The sequence below is a fragment of the Rattus norvegicus genome, chromosome 11 (assembly GCF_036323735.1).
Source record: "Rattus norvegicus strain BN/NHsdMcwi chromosome 11, GRCr8, whole genome shotgun sequence".
Taxonomy (NCBI): Eukaryota; Metazoa; Chordata; class Mammalia; order Rodentia; family Muridae; genus Rattus; species Rattus norvegicus.
Window position 1 is genome coordinate 98,170,087 of NC_086029.1, and position 19,072 is coordinate 98,189,158.

A 19,072-nucleotide genomic window follows, 5' to 3' on the forward strand; every position below is an offset into this window, starting at 1 on the left:
AGCCAATTAGGAAATGAGTCCAAAGTTGTAGTGATATGGAAGGTAAATATCCTCTTTTTTTTAAATTGGGTATTTCTTATTTACATTTAAATGTTATTCCCTTTTCTGGTTTCTTGTCCATAAGCTCCATACCCCCTCCCTCACCTTCTATAAGGGTGTTCCCCTCCCCATCCATCCCTCCTTACCCACCCCCCAATCCCCTACACTGGGGGTTCAACTTTGGCAGGACCAAGGGCTTCTCCTTCCATTGGTGACAGCAAGGCCATCCTTTGCTACATATGCAGCTGGAGCCCAGGGTCAGTCCATGTATAGTCTTTGGGTAGTGGTTTAGTCCCTGGAAGCTCTGGTTGGTTGGGATTGTTGTTCATATGGGGTCTCAAGCCCCTTCAGTTCTTTCAGTCCTCTCTCTGATTCCTTCAATGGGGGTCCCGTTCTCAGTTCAGTGGTTTGCTGCTGGCATTTGCCTATGTATTTGCTGTATTCTGGCTGTGTCTCTCAGGAGAGATAAACATCCGGTTCCTGTCAGCCTGCTTCATCTACCTTATCTAGTTTGGTGGCTGTATATGTATGGGCCACATGTGGGGCAGGCTCTGAATGGGCGTTCCTTCAGTCTCTGTTCTAAACTTTGCCTTCCTATCCCCTCCCAAGGGTATTCTTGTTCCCCTTTTAAAGAAGGAGTGAAGCATTCACATTTTGATCATCCTTCTTGGGTTTCATGTGTTCTGTGCATCTTGGGTAATTCGAGCATTTGGGCTAATAGCCACTTATCAATGAGTGCATACCATGTGTGTTTTTCTGTGATTGGGTTACTTCACTCAGGATGATATTTTCTAGTTCCATCCATTTGCCTATGAATTTCATGAAGTCATTGTTTTTGATAGCTGAGTAGTACTCCATTGTATAGATGTACCACGTTTTCTGTATCCATTCCTCTGTTGAAGGGCATCTGGGTTCTTTCCAGCTTCTGGCTATTATAAATAAGGCTGCGATGAACATAGTGGAGCACGTGTCCTTGTTATATGTGGGGGCATCTTTTGGGTATATGCCCAAGAGAGGTATAGCTGGGTCCTCAGGTAGTGCAATGTCCAATTTTCTGAGGAACTTCCAGACTGATTTCCAGAGTAGTTGTACCAGTCTGCAATCCCACCAACAATGGAGGAGTGTTCCTCTTTCTCCACATCCTCGCCAGCATCTGCTGTCGCCAGAGTTTTTGATCTTAGCCATTCTGACTGGTGTGAGGTGGAATCTCAGGGTTGTTTTGATTTGCATTTCCCTTATGACTAAAGATGTTGAACATTTCTTTAGGTGCTTCTCAGCCATTCGATATTCCTCAGCTGTGAATTCTTTGTTTACCTCTGAACCCCATCTATCTTATCTAGTTTTGGTGGCTGTACATATATGGGCCACATGTGGGGCAGGCTCTGAATGGCCGTTCCTTCATTCTCTGCTTTAAACTTTGCCTCCCCTATTCCCTCCTATGGATATTTTTTGTCCCCCTTTTTAAGAAGGAGAGAACATCCACATTTTGTTCATTCTTCTTCTCGAGTTTCATGTGGTCTGTGGATTGCATCTTGGGTAATTAGAGCTTTTGGGCTATTATCCACATATCAGTGAGTAAATATCATGTGTGTTTTTCTGTGATTTAGGTTACCTCACTCAGGATACTTTCTAGTTCCATCCATTTGCCTATGAATTTCATGAAGTCATTGTTTTTGATAGCTGAGTAGTACTCCATTGTGTAGATTACCACATTTTCTGTATCCATTCCTCTGTTGAAGGGCATCTGGGTTCTTTCCAGCTTCTGGCTATTATAAATAAGGCTGCTATGAACATAGTGGAACATGTGTCCTTGTTGTATGTTGGAGCATCTTTTGGGTATATACCCAGGAGATGTATAGCTGGGTCCTCAGGTAACATATAATGCAATGTCCAATTTTCTGAGGAACCTCAAGACTGATCTTTTTAAAGATTTATTCATTTATTATATATAAGTACACTGTAGCTGTCTTCAGACACACCAGAAGAGGGCATCAGATCTCATTACAGATGGTTGTGAGCCACCATGTGGTTGCTGGGATTTCAACTCAGGACCTCTGGAAGAGCAGTCAGTGCTCTTAACCACTGAGCCATCTCTCCAGCCCCAGACTGATTTTTATAGAGGTTGTACCAGTTTGCAATCCAACAATGGAGGAGTGTTCCTCTTTCTCCACATCCTTACCAGTATCTGTTGTCACCTGAGTTTTTTTATCTTAGCCATCGGTGAGAGGTGGAATCTTAGGGTTCTTTTGATTTGTATTTCCCTGATGACTAAGGATATTGAACATTTCTTTAGGTGCTTCTCTGACATTTGATATTCCTCAGCTGAGAATTCTTTATTTAGCTTTGTACCCCATTTTTTAATAAGGTTATTTGGCTCTCTTGAGTCTAACTTCTTGAGTTCTTTGTTTATTTTGGATATTAGCCCTCTATCAGATGCAGGATTGGTAAAGATGTAGGATTGGTTGCCATTTTGTCCTAATGACAGTGTCCTTTGCCTTACAGAAGCTTCGCATTTTTTGAGGTCCCATTTGTCAATTCTTTATCTCAGAGCCTAAGCTACTGGTGTTCTGTTCAGGAAATTTTCCCCAGTGCCCATGTGTTTGAGACTCTTCCCTACTTTTTCTTCTATTAATTTGAGTGTATCTGGTTTGATGTGGAGGTTCTTAATCCACTTGGACTTAAGGTTTGTACAGAATGGAGTGATTTGCATTCTTCTACATGATGACCTCCAGTTGAACTAGCACCATTTGTTGAAAATGCTATCTTTTTTCCATTGGATGGTTTTAGCTCCTTTGTCAAAGATCAAGTGACCATAGGTGTGTGGGTTCATTTCTGGCTCTGCAATTCTATTCCACTGATCTATCTGCCTGTCTCTGTACCAATACCATATAGTTTTTATCACTATTGCTCTGTAATACTGCTTGAAGTCAGGGATAGTGATTCCCTCAGAAGTTCTTTTATTGTTGAGAATAGTTTTAGCTATCCTGGGTTTTTTGTTATTCCAAATGGATTTGCAAATTGCTCTTTCTATCCCTATGAAGAATTGAGTTGGAGTTTTGGTGGGGATTGCATTCAATCTGTAGATTGCTTTTGACAAAATGGCCATTTTTACTGTATTAATCCATGAGCATAGTCTATCATTCTTTTTTTTTTTTAAGATCTATTTATTTATTATATACACAGTATTCTGCATATATAGCTGCATGTCAGAAGAGGGCACCAGAGCTCATTACAGATGGTTGTGGGTCATCATGTGGTTGCTGGGAATTGAACTCAGGACCTTTGGAAGAGCAGTCAGTGCTCTTAACCACTGAGCCATCTCTCCAGCCCTAGTCTATCATTCTTGAATCACAATCATTGCTCTGGGAAGCTAATTCATCATACCAGTAACTAGAGTTCACAAGTAAAGAAACCATGGAGTCTGACTTTTAGAAGAGAATGGATGTCTAAGCTTGGCTTACTCAGTTCTTTCCTTGCGCAATAACCAAGAACTAGAGGAGATGCAGCCCTGGTCTGTGATGCTGCTTGGGGCTATGCTGCCCATGGGATTCAGGAAAGAGTAACCGCAGTTATAACATTTATATAGCACTGACAGCAGGCAAATAGAGACCGTGATGGGCAGGTACTAAGAGACTTACCCTTCTCCTATGCTGATGGTCATAATTTTCTGCAGCCCTCCAGTGTTCAGAAGGTCTCGTGCATTCTGGTAACTATTTTGCATTAAATTGTTCAACGTATAGCAAGCAGAAGCTGTAGTTTCAATGAGGAGGTCAGTACTTGGGACTGTGTCAGGAATTATAGAAACCAAATCTGGTAGAGTTTCTTTAGCTACAAATGGAAAGAAAAACAATGCTTGATTAGAAAGATTTTTCCTTTGGGAGAATATGTGCGTACATGTGTATGTGCCACACGCACATGAGTATTCAGTATGTGTGCCTACCGCGCATGCACATGCAAGTCAAAGTAGGCTATACCTGTTTTTCTTGTTCCCTTTCCACCTACCATGTTGAGACAGGGTCTCTACCTAGACCAAAAGCTTGGTTTTCTGGGTGTGCTGGCTGGCCAGGAAGCTCTGAGGTCTCCCTATCCCACCTCCAAGTGCTGGGGTCACCAGTCACCGGGTGACAAATGTATGGAAAGATGCTGAGTCTCTATAATCAAATCTGAAGATCTTTCCAGAGAGGATGTCCTGTTCTCAGTGTGCCGCAAACCTTTCCAGAGTTAAGGTGACATCAATATCAAGAATTTTAAAATTTCATATTCTTCAACCAATTCCATTTCTGGCAATGGAGATATTACCTTAAAAGTGGAAAAAGACTTCTACAAAGATATTTCATATATATATACTAAAAACATCATAAAGGTATAACTATCCTATAGGCATATCTTTAGTTAACTAAAATAAACTTGAAAAAAGAATCAAGTTTCTCATTCAGTTCAAAAGAGGAGGATTTAACCACCTTTCCTTAAACCAAGGACCAATCCACAGCAGATTCTTCAGATCCCTGGTTCTGCAGGGCATACAAGCTACCTTCTCATCTCTGACAAATTTCTCTAATGTATAGTATCGGAAATAACACTCTCTTTCTCCGCAGGTTGTTCTGAGTGAGCTCAGGAGTTAATGAACATTACTTTGGCCACACATACTAAGCTCTCAAAAGATGAAGTTTTCATCAGAAGGTTAAACCACCAACTGAAGACCTTGAGAACATGAGTATTCCTTTTACAACTTATGTGGACAACATGGAAATAGTTGCAAGCCAGATAACAGGAAGGCCTGAGCTGCTCACTGAGCTGTGCCAACTCCTTCTCATCATCACACCCCACCAGGGGATCCCTTCCATAGAGTTGTTTTGTTTTGTTTTGTTTTGTTTTGTTTTGTTTTGTTTTGTTTTTGTCACCTTTACTTGTCTTAGGACAATACATGTATGAAAATACATTCTATAACATAATATGGGAAGCTGTCTATCTGAACCTGTAGTCACGATATATTCATTCCCCTGCCCCATCTCAATAAACTAACAAACAAATAAATAAATGAAAACCTACCTATCTAGAAATCTCATTAAAAACACAACATGCATTGAAATGAATTTTTACTTATTCCTGGCTACTAAAACTCAGAAATGAGATAGGTCTTATTGTTTAAATTGAAGATAGATAAAATTGGCAATTTTAAAATGACATGTATGTTGCTGACAAACATGTGTATGAGACCCACCCTCTGAATGGAACAGCTGATGGGGCGAGAGGTTCGATGCAAATCTAATCAAAGCAAATTAGCTAAAAGGCTGGATATTAGGCCAATCCAATGCCAGTGAATGAGGGCACCTGCCCCAGCCTGTGGGGTAGCAAAGCCAGGCTATTTATCTCCTGCTTTCCTGCACTTGGATATTCAGAATGCACCTAGGGTAATTAGACCAACCACTCACCAATTTCATTCTGCAGAGAAAGATTCCGTGACAAATTCCTCAGCAGGGAGACTGCAGTCTTTTTCACACTGGGATCACCCACGTGCAGCATCTTCCGGGTGTGCTGAAGACCATTTTCCTTCTGGACAACCATGCGAGCTACCGATGTGGGTATCTGTTGTGAGACACATCCTGTAAATGCTATCACACTTGCTATCAGAGAAGTTCTCTGTAGATTCCAAAGGTTGAGGAAGGATAAAAGCTAGAACTATAATGAAAGCAGTTTACAGATATTTTCTTTTAAATCTTATGGATTTTCAATATAGTTAATTAATAAAAATATTTTCCAGTATTTTTCAATTAGCAATAATCGCGCCTCGGATAAACCTCATTGGCTATGATACTGCCACTGCGCAAAGCTTTTTCCAGTATTTTTAAACAATTAAAAGTTGGTTACTTTTTGCTATTTTACATCTGTGTATAGATAAAATAGGTCTGATATTACTTTGTGCTTCACATAAAATTTTTAATGTTTGTGTGCGTGTGTGCGTGCATGTGTGTGTGTGTGTGTGTGTGTGTGTGTGTGTGTGTGTGTGTACACTCCTGTAAACGCTTGTAGAAGACAGAGGAGGATATCAGGTGTCTTCTGTCATTCCCCATTTTATTCCCTTGAGCCAGGGTTTCAGTGAACCTGAATTTTGGTGTTTCTGCTAGGCTGACCAGCAAGCTCTTGGGATCTACATGTTTCCATTACCTCAGGGTGGCCATGTTGGCTTTTTTTTTTTTTTTTTTTTTTTTTTTTATTAACTTGAGTATTTCTTATATACATTTCGAGTGTTATTCCCTTTCCCGGTTTCCGGGCAAACATCCCCCTCCCCCCTCCCCTTCCTTATGGGTGTTCCCCTCCCAACCCTTCCCCCATTGCCGCCCTCCCCCCATAGACTAGTTCACTGGGGGTTCAGTCTTAGCAGGACCCAGGGCTTCCCCTTCCACTGGTGCTCTTACTAGGATATTCATTGCTACCTATGGGGTCAGAGTCCAGGGTCAGTCCATGTATAGTCTTTAGGTAGTAGCTTAGTCCCTGGAAGCTCTGGTTGCTTGGCATTGTTGTACTTTTGGGGTCTCGAGCCCCTTCAAACTCTTCCAGTTCTTTCTCTGATTCCTTCAATAGGGGACCTATTCTCAGTTCAGTGGTTTGGGCTGCTGGCATTCGCCTCTATATTTGCTGTATTCTGGCTGTGTCTCTCAGGAGCGATCTACATCCGGCTCCTGTCAGTCTGCACTTCTTTGCTTCATCCATCTTGTCTAATTGGGTGGCTGTATATGTATGGGCCACACGTGGGGCAGGCTCTGAATGGGTGTTCCTTCAGTCTCTGTTTTAATCTTTGCCTCTCCCTTCCCTGCCAAGGGTATTCTTTTTCCTCATTTAAAGAAGGAGTGAAGCATTCACATTTTGATCATTCGTCTTGAGTTTCGTTTGTTCTAGGCATCTAGGGTAATTCAAGCATTTGGGCTAATAGCCACTTATCAATGAGTGCATACCATGTATGTCTTTCTGTGATTGGGTTAGCTCACTCAGGATGATATTTTCCAGTTCCAACCATTTGCCTACGAATTTCATAAACTCGTTGTTTTTGATAGCTGAGTAATATTCCATTGTGTAGATGTACCACATTTTCTGTATCCATTCCTCTGTTGAAGGGCATCTGGGTTCTTTCCATTTTCTGGCTATTATAAATAAGGCTGGGATGAACATAGTGGAGCACGTGTCTCTTTTATATGTTGAGGCATCTTTTGGGTATATGCCCAAGAGAGGTATAGCTTTTGATGTGCATGAAGGGCAGTCAAATTAAGGTTCTTATGCTCGCAAGTAAGTATATGTGACCACTGAGCATCCCACAAGGTTTGAATAATATAAACTTAATTGGACAGTATGTTTTCTAGCATCTTGAACTATTCAGTTAAGATAAGCTCTTCTTTGTGGTCTTGGTAGAGTTTGGCCACACAGATGCTAGCCACTTAGCTGAAACTAAGTGAAGACTACAGCTAAGACTTGGTGGACCTGAGTCTGCTTTCCTGGATTGCCAACTGAGGTGAGAAAATGTAAGCTTCTTTCTTACCGATTTGCTTCATTTACTAGTTGATGCTTAGTTATTGTTCTGTTATTCTGGTTCAAGTTTCAGGGATTAACATATTTCCACAAACTTATTTCTAAATTACAAACCCAATTCATTCTAAAAAGAGAATTGGGATTTTTAAAGAAATGCTTTTATTGATCTTTGAGAATTTCATACAATGTATTTTGGTCATATTTATCCTTCCCTCCTAACTCCTTCCTGATCCACCCTCAGATCCTCCATATCCAGCCAACTTCGAGTTTTCTTCTTTTAAAAACCCTTGATATACCTGCCTCTCTAGTATACCCACCAATGTATTTTAAACTTGCCTTGATTTATGATTTTTTTTTTGTTCTGTAAAACTATAACAACGTCATAAAACTTCTTTCACATTGCAATATGGAATTTGAAGTAGCCTAAAGCTGTGTTCCCTGACAATGGTCATTCATGATAAACTCCAGAATAAACTATCTTATTCACATTCTAAAAAGAAAAAAGGAAGAAAGAAACTCGTCCAGTGCAACTGGTGCTGCTCAGTCACTATTAGATATGGGCCTGCCCTGCAGTATGGCTGACTTACCAGGGATCATAGCACCAGAGAAACACAACTTTCCTTTTCTCAGTGGCTGTCAATTCCAATGGCTCCTCAGAGGTGGGGCTCTGGGTTTTCCTCCACCCCTAGCACTTGGATTTGTCTGTCTTGAGTTTGTGTGCATCTTATGTGAGCCCTCGTACTCCTGTGAGTTCCTATGGATTCGCACTGTCGGGTAGATGGGGAAAAGATAATCCACATTGCTAGTTGGATTATCTTTTCTTACCATGTAACTTGCTCTGTAGACCAGGCTACCTCTGAATTTACTGAGATCTCTCTGCTCTGTATCCCGAGCACTGGGATTAAAGTCTGGGCCACTATGCTGGCATGGATTACTATAATCTGTGTATCTGAGACTACTGCTGTCCTAGGTCTAGGAAAAATCTTACTGAGGATCTAAATGTTGATCCGGCCCCTTTTAGCATCAAGAGCTCTCAAAACTGGAGCCTTGGCTTGTGTCTGTGACTTTATAGTAAACTTCTGTTTGAAGCTAATATGAGCTACTATGACAAAATTCTTGTGATTCTTAACCATTCTTCAGGACGTTTGTCATTTACTGACTCATAAACAATTTGCCTCTTACCACATGTACTCTTCATTTTCTCCACTCTACTTTCTAGACTTGAACCTCTTAATATAGAGCCACAGGTGGTGGAATACCGATCACAAAAACGGTTTTGTGTTTGAATGTATGTATATTCCTAGGAAAGTCGTATATTACTTTACTAGAGTCTCAAACTTTCAATGGCTCAAGAAGTTTAATAGTTAATACTTGAAAATAGTTTTTACATTATAGTGACTATATGTCTTTCACCAATTGTTCTCTATGAATATTATTTCCCCCAGAGCTATCCAGAGAGGAAGGTATTAATATAATAATAGTACTAATATAATAATAATTAAAATAATATACGAACAATCCCACACCTTGGGTCAAGAGGAAGGATAGGCATTCCTTTATTTCCAATATGCCATCTAGACATATACTTCTGAAGGCTATGAAGACTGGCTGTCAGTCTTCTCTACTTCCTATCCATGGAGCTGAGCAGACTAACCTCTTCACACTTCCCAGGACCAATGAATTCACACTTCTCAGGACTAATGAATTCACACTTCCCAGGACTAAGGAATTCACACTTCCCAGGACTAACCACTCACTTCCCAGGACTAAGGAATTCACACTTCCAAGGACTAACTACTCACACATCCCAGGACTAAACCAATTCACACTTCCCAGGATTAAGGAATTCACACTTCCCAGGACTAACCACTCACTTTCCAGGACTATCACATAATTGCCATTAACAATGCTAACATCCCAGTTTAATTTCACCTACCCACCAACACTGTATTGTTGGGTCATTCAGCGGTTTGCCTTTTCTGATTTTTAGATTTGTTCTAGTGCTAGAATAACATTCCTAGATTTGCATTTCTACAAACTTATTCATCCAGACATCCCATGATCTCAATAGTGATAATAAACTTGAGGGTTTTTCTTTTTTTAGGCCAGGCATGGTGGCACAAACCTCTAATAATAGAATAGATGTACGTGAATCTCTTATGAGTCCAAGGCCAGCCTGGTCTACAGAGTGAGTTCCAGGACAGCCAGAGCTGTGTAAGAGACCCTGTCTCAAAAAAAAAAAAATCTTTATAAATAAGGGGCTGGAAAGATAGATCAGATGTTAAGAGTACTGGCTTCTCTTCCAGAGGATCTGGGTTCAATTCCCAGCACCCACATGGTAGCTCACAGCTGTCTGTAACTCCAGTTCCAAGGGGTCTGATGCCCTCACACAGACATAGATGCAGGTAAAACATTAATGCACATTAAATTAAAAACACAAACAAAACATGCTAATTTTAAATACCAATGGTTGTCACCTTCAGAATAACGTTCAAACATCTTAGTGTGGCTCACGCTGTTCTTCCTCATTTGGCTTCCCCTCCTCTACCATTAGTTCCTAATCATCTAGGTAAAAATGACTTTATTCCATATTTTCTCATTTGAGTTTCTTCGAACAATGGAGTTCTTCCTTTCTCTTTGTTCCCAAGCAAACTTATGACAAATCAAGTAAGTGATTGATTGTATTCTCTACCACAGTGCAATGGTAAAGTGACCTTATCACTTCACAGTTTTATTTACAACAAATAAGTGATACTTTATATAGGAAACAAATGCATTTCCATTTCCTCAAATGTTTCTGTTCCCTCAAAGAATGTTTTTATCTGTGTGTGTGTGTGTGTGTGTGTGTGTGTGTGTGTGTGTATGTGATCTTCAGATATATAACTGAAGATCAGCTATGTAATGAACTATTTTGGAGTGCTTACTTTATAAGCAAGATACTATGGTACTATAAGCTTAGTTCAAATAATGATTTAAAATAGAATATATAAATACATAATATACACACACGTATGGTACAGGCAATAATCTTCTGCTATGTGCTTTGACATTGATGATAAAAAGTAAGTCATTGGGAAAGAGAATGGGCTCTGTGCTGTGGGTGGGTTTCCAAAACACAGGCATGCGGGGGTCCTTTCAAATCCCGTGATATCATTAACATTGTGTTCTTATCTACAAAGAACAAATGCACAGCTTCTTTTGGTGTAAACATTGGCTTTCCGTGAGGGCGCATTCCTTTACGGGTAGTGTAAGTGGCAAGTGACCCCAGTCAGTGCAAACCTGTACCCTGGGCACTTTACCCAGTCAGGGCCAACTAACATCACAGTCTCTTTCCAAAGCACAACTGAGATGCAAACGGGACCAGTGAGACACATTTGCTGAGTTCTTAATAGCACTACTTTTAAGGACACCAGAATAATAAGATGTACCCCTGCGGTCATTCCTAGCTATCCTCATTCCTGTGAAATGAATCCAGGAAACAGAATGCAGAGATGGAGTGAGGTATTCAGGACTAATCGTGAAGGAAAAGAGACCGAGCCCAAACCTCTTAATTCCACGATATGAGAAATTCCTTCCTTTCCTTCTCAACTAGCTTGAAGCAGTGATCTAAGGCCTGAAATGGAGGAAGAACTAAGCAATATAAAAGCTACTGTATCCTCTGCTTGTAAGCGTTGTCTGACACAGCTGTACAGACAGTAAGGCTGAAGGTGGTGGAAGGCCTTGTGGTGTCTGAGACCTATCTTGGCTGGAATGAGGAAACCTTTGCTTCTGCCTGGTTGCTCTGAGCTAAACATGTCTACAGTGACCTCATTTAAGAAGTAGAAAAACTGGCATGAGACTTACCGGGCCGCTTCCTGCTGTGAGGTTCTGGAGAGCTCCCAATGATGCCTCTTGGGTATAGTTTCGGGAACTCTTGGCAATTAAGGACAAATACATCCTTATCACAATGGAATGCCACAGCCACTCAATGCCACGGGGACTGCTCCTTTCCTCTGGCATCGGCGTGTCTTGGTATTGCTAGGTACACACAGAGCAAATGCACTTCAAGTGATGCCTACAGTTGTGCACCCACACTGACAGATCAGAAACACTGTCTGGAAAGACTAACAAACCACAAAAACAGTATATTCAATCACTTAACTTTTAGCTCACAGTAATTATTGTTTTCTAAGAAACGTTCACATTCTTCACCTTACACATCACAGTAAGGGAATTAAATACAGGTCCTTACATTTAACCTAAATTCTAAATGGTCACCATCACTTTGAAGACAAGAAAAACAAGTCTGTTTCCTCAGATGCTTATAGAGTGGTTTGGAATAGTATCAATTTACCAGCCATTTTCCAAATTTAAGAATACCACAAGACTAAAAACATGGTAGTTCCCATTTTTTTTCATATTTATGTTAGTTTTGAAAGAGATATGCATCTTTCTAGGAAACTTACTCTTAATGTGCTCATGTTTTGTTTTTTAGATTTCAGGTAATGCTCAAACAATGGCTGTACCTGGCCCACAAAGGACAGGGCAGCATGGTTTAACAGCACAAGCTGGGAGCCGGATGAGTGGGGATTAAACATTATCCTTGTCACCCAAACACTCCATCAATGTAGGGAAACTAAATGAGCTTCTCTGTTCCTGTTTCCTTCCTGAAGCCTCATGGGAGGGCTGATGTGAGAACCAAAATAATCTGAAACAGTAGCCGACATGAGAGCAGGAATCAGAGCCTCCAACCCCACTCCCCCTTTGTCCCCATCTCCAACCCACATCTCTCAAAGATCCCCCATTATACCTCCTTTACTTTTCTACTCCGGCTGCCAAAACACCCGATGCTTTTGTTACTGTTGGTCTGGATATTCCGGTTTTGCATGTAGATACTCTGGGAATATTTCTCTGGGAGCTCAGCCTCCAGCTGGTAGGAGAGGTTATGAAGAATGCATACGCAGTTCTCTGTGGCCTGAGGAAACAGAACGTGAATACTCCTCAGATGCACATTGACATCCCTTTCAGATAACAAGGTTGTTTAAGGTTTGGCTCTTACAATCAGTGTGCTGCTTGGACCTAAGGCATGCAGGAATTACTGAGGCTAGCTGAAAAGGCTAACGTTAGAACATGAATGAATGGTCAGGAGTACTATGCTAAAACACAGAATCCAAGCTTCTTAAAATGGTGGTAGCCTCCCCCAACTCCCTTTAAAAACATATCTGGAGACTGAACCCAGGGCGTCGTCTTGCACAGTACACAAATGCTCTACCACTGAGCTATAGTTCTAGCCCCTTAGCATATTTCTAAAAAATACGTATGTCCGGAACAACTTCAAACTTCACATACATAAATTGGCAGCTACACTAAGATGGGAATAAAATATGACACTGCTTATATATAGTGACCAATCGGGAGGCTACTGTAAAAACTACAGTAAAGGACACACAAATGTAAGGGCGGATATGGCACCGGAGAAGTGGCATATAGTGTACTGCCTGTGCCTGCAGGGAGGGCCTGTGCCTGCAGGGAGGGAGAGGGCCTGTGCATGCAGGGAGGGCCTGAGGGAAGAGGAACAGCACAAGCCATTCAGATTCGGTCTTCTTTTGATGAACGGTGATAATTCACTTGGTCCTCTACTCCTCAGTCCATTGTATACACAATTCTACAGAAGGAACCTAAGATAGATGCCACACATGTCAGGCCAGTGCATTACCACTGACCTATAATCTCCATCCGAGGACAAGCTGGCGTTAGATTACAACGACTGTGACAATGGAAGAGATGAATTTAAGCTGACTGTTGAACTTGTGGGTCTATGTTCCTGAAGAACATCCACATTGAGTTGTTAAAAAGTTTGTTGGAAACTAAGCTCTGGAAAAACTTCTAGCCTAAGGCTAGATAGAAAATGTAAGTGTTAGCTGAGTGCTGGTGATTCACACCTTTAATCCCAGTACTTGAAAGGCAGAAGCAGGTGGATCTCTGTGAGTTTGAGGCCGGTGTGGTCTACAGAACTAGTTTCAGGTCAACCATATCTACACAAAAGAAAGTCTATCTTGGAAAAAAAAGGAAAGAAAATTTAAGTGCCTAAGCATGTAATGAAAACTCCGGCCTTAGCACGTAAGTCAAGGAACTAAACTACACCAAGCAAGTATTTTAATATTTGAAGCATCTTAGTAAGTCGCGGTGGGTAATTTGCATGAGGAAGATTAACTGTGGCATTACCTTATCATCTGGCTGGTAGTCTGCAATGGTTCCTCTGACGTAATGGACCAATGAATCAATGAGACCATCACACCTCCTCATCACCTTCCTCCCATCAGGGCCAGCGGAGCTCATGTTTCTTTCAAGAACAACGAGAAAAAGTAAGATGTAGTCTATGTATCCTAAAGGCTTGAGTAAGTCACGCGCTATGCATCCCAAAGGTCTGTGTAAGATGTATCCTACGAACCCAATAAACCTGAGTCTCAAGCTTGTCACCAGTCCAGGAAACCATCCTAATGTCAAACGTGAGACCGTAAGGACAGGATGCCATCGTGAGTCACCCACCTGCTGCACTCCATGGTAGCAAGGCCCAGACAGGGTTTACATGATCCTGCCCACAGTTTTGAGAGGCAGATATGAGGCAAATGTTTGCAAGTAAAGAAACACAGCACACTAGAAATAGCATTATGCTGTGTGTCCATGTCCCAGTTTTCTCCATGTCTTAGCTCTAAACAACTTAATGCTGTTCTGGGCCTCACTTTCCTCAATGGTAAAAGTGTGCTGGTCTCTGTTACTCGAGTCTTGAAGGTTTTTATACAAACTTGTTACTGACAAATATTAAGCCTGAGCCTCTAAAACATGATAGTCCTCCCCTTCAAATGGCAGAGAGCTAAGCTATCAGAGAAAACATACTTTCCAGGGTCTGTGATGCCAGAACCCTGACCTATAAATATCTTTGTGCTTAGTCTTTTTCTAATTTTGCTAGGCCATGACCACAGTGGAGGCTGCTTCCTTATAGAGGAAGGTAACTTATCAAATATGGGAAAGCAAAGGGTGCTCTTATCACACTTCGGACTCAGGCCGCATTGTATTCTGGCATTATCGTTTCTAGATTCCCTTGCATTAACTTTTTCTTTTAATCATTTACCACTCAATATGAGTGAAACAGTCTGTGGAGACAGCAGCAGTTAAGATTCTAACTCTGCTCACTGAGGACCAGGCTCAGTTCTCCGCACCCATGTCTGGTGTCTGGTGTCTGGTGTGAGACAATCTCCAGTTCCAGAGGACCTGATGCCATCTGGTTTACTGAGTTCCCACGCGTACATGAGACACAAAAACTCAGTCAAGCATATACATAGAATAAAAAGAATACTAAAAATAAATGAGGTTTTAGAATTTGAGAACTGTCTCCTATTCCCTTTTCCAACTTTAATTGAAATATCTCTAAATATTACTATTTTTCCCACTTTATTTTTATGCGTATGGGTCTGTGTACTATGTCCACTCAGTGTCTGTGGGAGTCAGAAGAGGGAATGAGATCCTCCAAAAATGAAGTTACAGATGCTTGTGAGATATTATGTGAAGGCTGGGAATTGAGCCTGGGTCCTCTGTAAGGCTCTAAGCTGCTGAGCTCTCTCCAGTCCTATAGGAGGACTACTTTCTCTCTCTTACCTAGAGAGGTGCAGCAGAGTAAAAGCCTTATCCAACATTCATTCTTTTTGCTCTTCGTGTAGCAAATACCATATGTTCCCAACCACGAGAAACTGTATTTTATGTATGAAAGCTTTTGACGTTTTTCTAACCTCTGGATTAGAGAATTGACCCTTTAAAATTGCTCTAACAAGTCAAAGGGTCGGTCTTGCTCACTAGCTGAGTCTTCTGCATAGTTTGGAAAGGGGACTTGGCTTTGTCTAACCCAGAGTGTCTGTTCTGGCTAACATGGAGGTGTAATTGGCTTTGCTGCCGGTTTCTCAGCAGTAAACTTGTCTTGTCATCTATTATCCTGGCACCACTTGCTCAAAATAGGGCTTATCAGGAGTTCCTGGCAGTCAATACCTTTGCTGACAGAAAGTACACAGAATCCTGATGCCCCACTACTGTCCCTGCATAGCAAAAATATTTCCCATCTTACTCAGCCAGCCAAAAATACAAACAAGGGCAGATTATACCACTTCACCTATGAACAGAAATCATTTGACAAAAAGTATTTTACTATTATACTACTCTGATAAAAACCAATAATTTATGTAAAATGGCATTTATCTGAAAGCATTTTCCAGTAGCTAATCTTTAAAGCTGTAGGAAATGGAATTAACACTGTAAAAGGTTACATTGTAAAAGGTTACATTGTAAAAGGTTACATTTGTGTTACCTTAACATGGAAAGTACCTCAGAAGTATAAATTAAATATACCAAAATAACAACCTTATTACAAAGTCAAAATGAGCCTCTAAATCAGTACTCAGTAACAAGCAAGCCATGAGGGGAAGATGGCGCTCATTGAAGGCAATATTAACTTCAACTAGGCCCAAAAGCAATATCTGCAGCCAGAGATTGACATTAGGACCCTGTGCCCCAATATAGCTTTTAATGGAGTCAGGAAACTGATTCTGAGCCCAGTGCATCTTTGAAGTGTCTTGGACTTGGCAGTTTTAAATGTTTCAGATTCCTTGTCTGGAGCAGATTCTGTGATTTTTGGACTATTTCCAAGACAGTTTCCCTTTCACATTCCTGAGTCGCATGAAGACAGCAAAGGCCACCTTGGCCCTTGCTAGAATTGTTGTGTCTCTTTGAAGATTAATGGTATCATGATGGAATCGTCATTTCATACAGTAACCTAAAGCATAGGAATAGAATTTCAATAGCACAGAGAACAGCCCCAAGAACTGACAAATGAGACTACATGAAATTAAAAGGTTTCTGAACAGAAAAAGAAACAGAATAGACAGACAGCCCAAGGAATAAGAGAAAAAAAATGTCCACCTATACCTTAAACACCAGGTTAATAGTTAGATCGTATAGAGGATGTCGGACATTAAACCAAAGAAACAAAGCTGTCAGTCAACAAACAAGCCAATGATCTGCACAGTTTTCAGAAGAAGAAATGCAAATGGACTAGGGGTGAGATTGAGTTGGAACACTTCTCTAGCACACATCAGTCTTAGGTCAATTCCCTGGAGACTTGAAACAAAACTAACAACAACAAAAAAAAAGACCCTCTATAAAACAAAACCAAACAAAAAGACCCTCTATAAATAAAACCAAACAAAAAGACCCTCTATAAACAAAACCAAACAAGAAACTGTTCAATATTTCTGTCATGAGAGAAATGTAAATTGAAACTACTTTGAGATAATATTTCAGCCTTGTCAGAATGACCATCAAGAAAGCAAATGACAACAAATGCTGGAGAGGATATGAGGAAAGAGGAGCCTTAGATACTATTAGTACGAAGGGAAGCTTATGTAATCACTTGAAGTCCTAAAAGAAAATTACCTGGGCATACAAACAAAGGGCTCTGTTATACTGTAGAGATGTGTGCACGTCCATGTTTGTGGCTGCTGTATTTACAATAGGGAAGAAACACAACCAGCCTGACAGCCATCAAAAGATGAATGGACAATGACAATTTTGGACATGTATAAAATGAATTTTGTTCAACTATAAGAAAGCAAGTATCAGGAAAATGGGTTAGGTTAGGAAACATACCAAGGAAAGCCAGGCTTCTATGCAATTCCTGCCTCTGAGTATTAAACATGCATCTCCAAGTAGGAGGAAACGGAGAGGCGGGAAACTAAGGAAGTGAGGTGTTGAGGACTGGGCTGAGCCAAGGCTTTCCCTAGAACATGGTTATATAGAGAGGGAACATGCTGGACAGAAGTCACAGCTCGTATAAGACCTCCTGACGCCCAGCTTTTGTCTTCTCATTGTCTATTTTCTCTATCATCCTTATCCCTGGTACCTCCCCCTCATGAACCTGTTACTGAAGAATGACCGACCTGCTGGTCCAGGTCAAACTACTGCTTGAGCAGGGACAGCCAAGGATGCTACGAAGAGAAAGTGCAGCCATAAGTACTGGCAAACACAGTGTCACAGTGTCACAGTGTCACAGCACTGTGGGGTAGACCCCAGCAGTGGGGTGCTGAGGAGCACTTGCTTTCTTTTAGATGCTTGTGTAGTTTTGCATAGTTTATAATTCTTGTAATTGCTAAAGTCCTAAAAAGTTCTTCATGACGGCCACACCTTTAACCCCTGCACTCTGGAGGCAGAGGCAGGCAGAGCTCTGAGTTCAAGGCTAGCCTGGTCTACAGAGTGAATTCCGGGACAGAGAAACCCTCCCTTGAAAAAACAAACAATAAAACACCAATCAACCAACCAGCCAAAAAAGTCCCTTACTTTTATTTAAAAAATCTGCCCTTGGTTCCCTAAAATGGTTCTTTAAATGTAAATATATGGGAACATGTAGGCAAATGTTTCAGGACAAAATGTCACCCACAAGGGCCAGCGGGTCTCCAATTGATGACTTTGCACTGGAATTTGATTACAGATTATTTACCATTGCATAAAGTTGAGTAAATTGTAATTTAGCACCCTGTATAGATCTGGTCATTCTCCTCTGAACAGAAGGATAAAAGATAAAAAGAAAGAAAGAAAATAGGGATTAAAAAGGTGCTAAAGACAGGAAAGTGTCATCAAGTTTAAAATTACTATTGCTTCAGAGTATGAGAAAAAAATTTTGATTACAAAATCACCCAAAATGGCTCCTACTCATTTATCTGAGCCAAATACCTCTCCTACAGTCGGTCCCCTACAGACAGAGTAAGAGAAAGAACACAGTTGAGAGTTGTAGCAGTGGCCACACAGAGTCCAGAGTCCAACAGACAAGGGCAGTGCTGGCTAGTGGCTGTGCTGACTCCAGAAGACCACGGTGCTGGCAAATGTGTGCATGCGGTCTTTAAAGGCTTCTGGAACACTGATGGTGGAGGCGGTGGTGGTGGTGGAGGCGGTGGTAGTGATGGTGGAGGTGGTGGTGGTGATGGTGGAGGTGGTGGTGGTGGTGGGGGGGGAGGAGGTGGTGGTGGTGATGGTGGAGGTGGTGGTGGTGGTGGTGGTGGTGGTGGTGGTGGTGGTGGTGGTGGTGGTGGAGGTGGTGGTGGAGGTGGTGGTGGAGGTGGTGGTGGAGGTGGTGGTGGTGGTGGTGGAGGTGGTGGTGGAGGTGGTGGTGGAGGTGGTGGTGGAGGTGGTGGTGGTGGTGGTGGTGCAGCCAGCCAGCTGATCAGTCTCTGCTCCTCAGGGCAGAGCAATACGTTCAAAGGGGAAACTGAGCCAGGCCAGATTTACGCAGGCAGTGGCACAGCAGACAGGGTAACCTGGGCATTGGCAACCTCATAAAAATAGAGACTCCTAGGTCTCCCAACCCCCACCCCTCCTCTTCATTTTCGCACATCAGGTTTTGCTGGCTCAAACTTCTAAACTAATTCCTAAATTCCTCTCTTAGACGCTACCAGGGCTAATGAGCCCCAACTCAGAAACAAAAAAGCTGCTGTGG

General features: G+C 41.6%; 1 protein-coding gene and 1 non-coding gene across 2 annotated transcripts in view; both read right to left on the minus strand.

Moving 5' to 3' along the window:
* Window positions 1–19,072, minus strand: part of Pkp2 (plakophilin 2) — a 65,943-nt gene that overhangs the window by 4,113 nt on the left and 42,758 nt on the right. The window contains exons 7-11 of the mRNA NM_001100499.1: window positions 13,765–13,882; window positions 12,350–12,514; window positions 11,404–11,577; window positions 5,472–5,625; window positions 3,678–3,867 (exon numbers count right to left, since the gene is read on the minus strand). Of these exons, the coding sequence (NP_001093969.1) occupies window positions 3,678–3,867; window positions 5,472–5,625; window positions 11,404–11,577; window positions 12,350–12,514; window positions 13,765–13,882 (801 nt within the window). The remainder of the gene's footprint in view (window positions 1–3,677; window positions 3,868–5,471; window positions 5,626–11,403; window positions 11,578–12,349; window positions 12,515–13,764; window positions 13,883–19,072) is intronic.
* On the minus strand, window positions 5,724–5,871 carry LOC120095799 (U4 spliceosomal RNA). Its single transcript, XR_005491568.1, has one exon. It is a non-coding gene; the product is annotated as a U4 spliceosomal RNA (small nuclear RNA).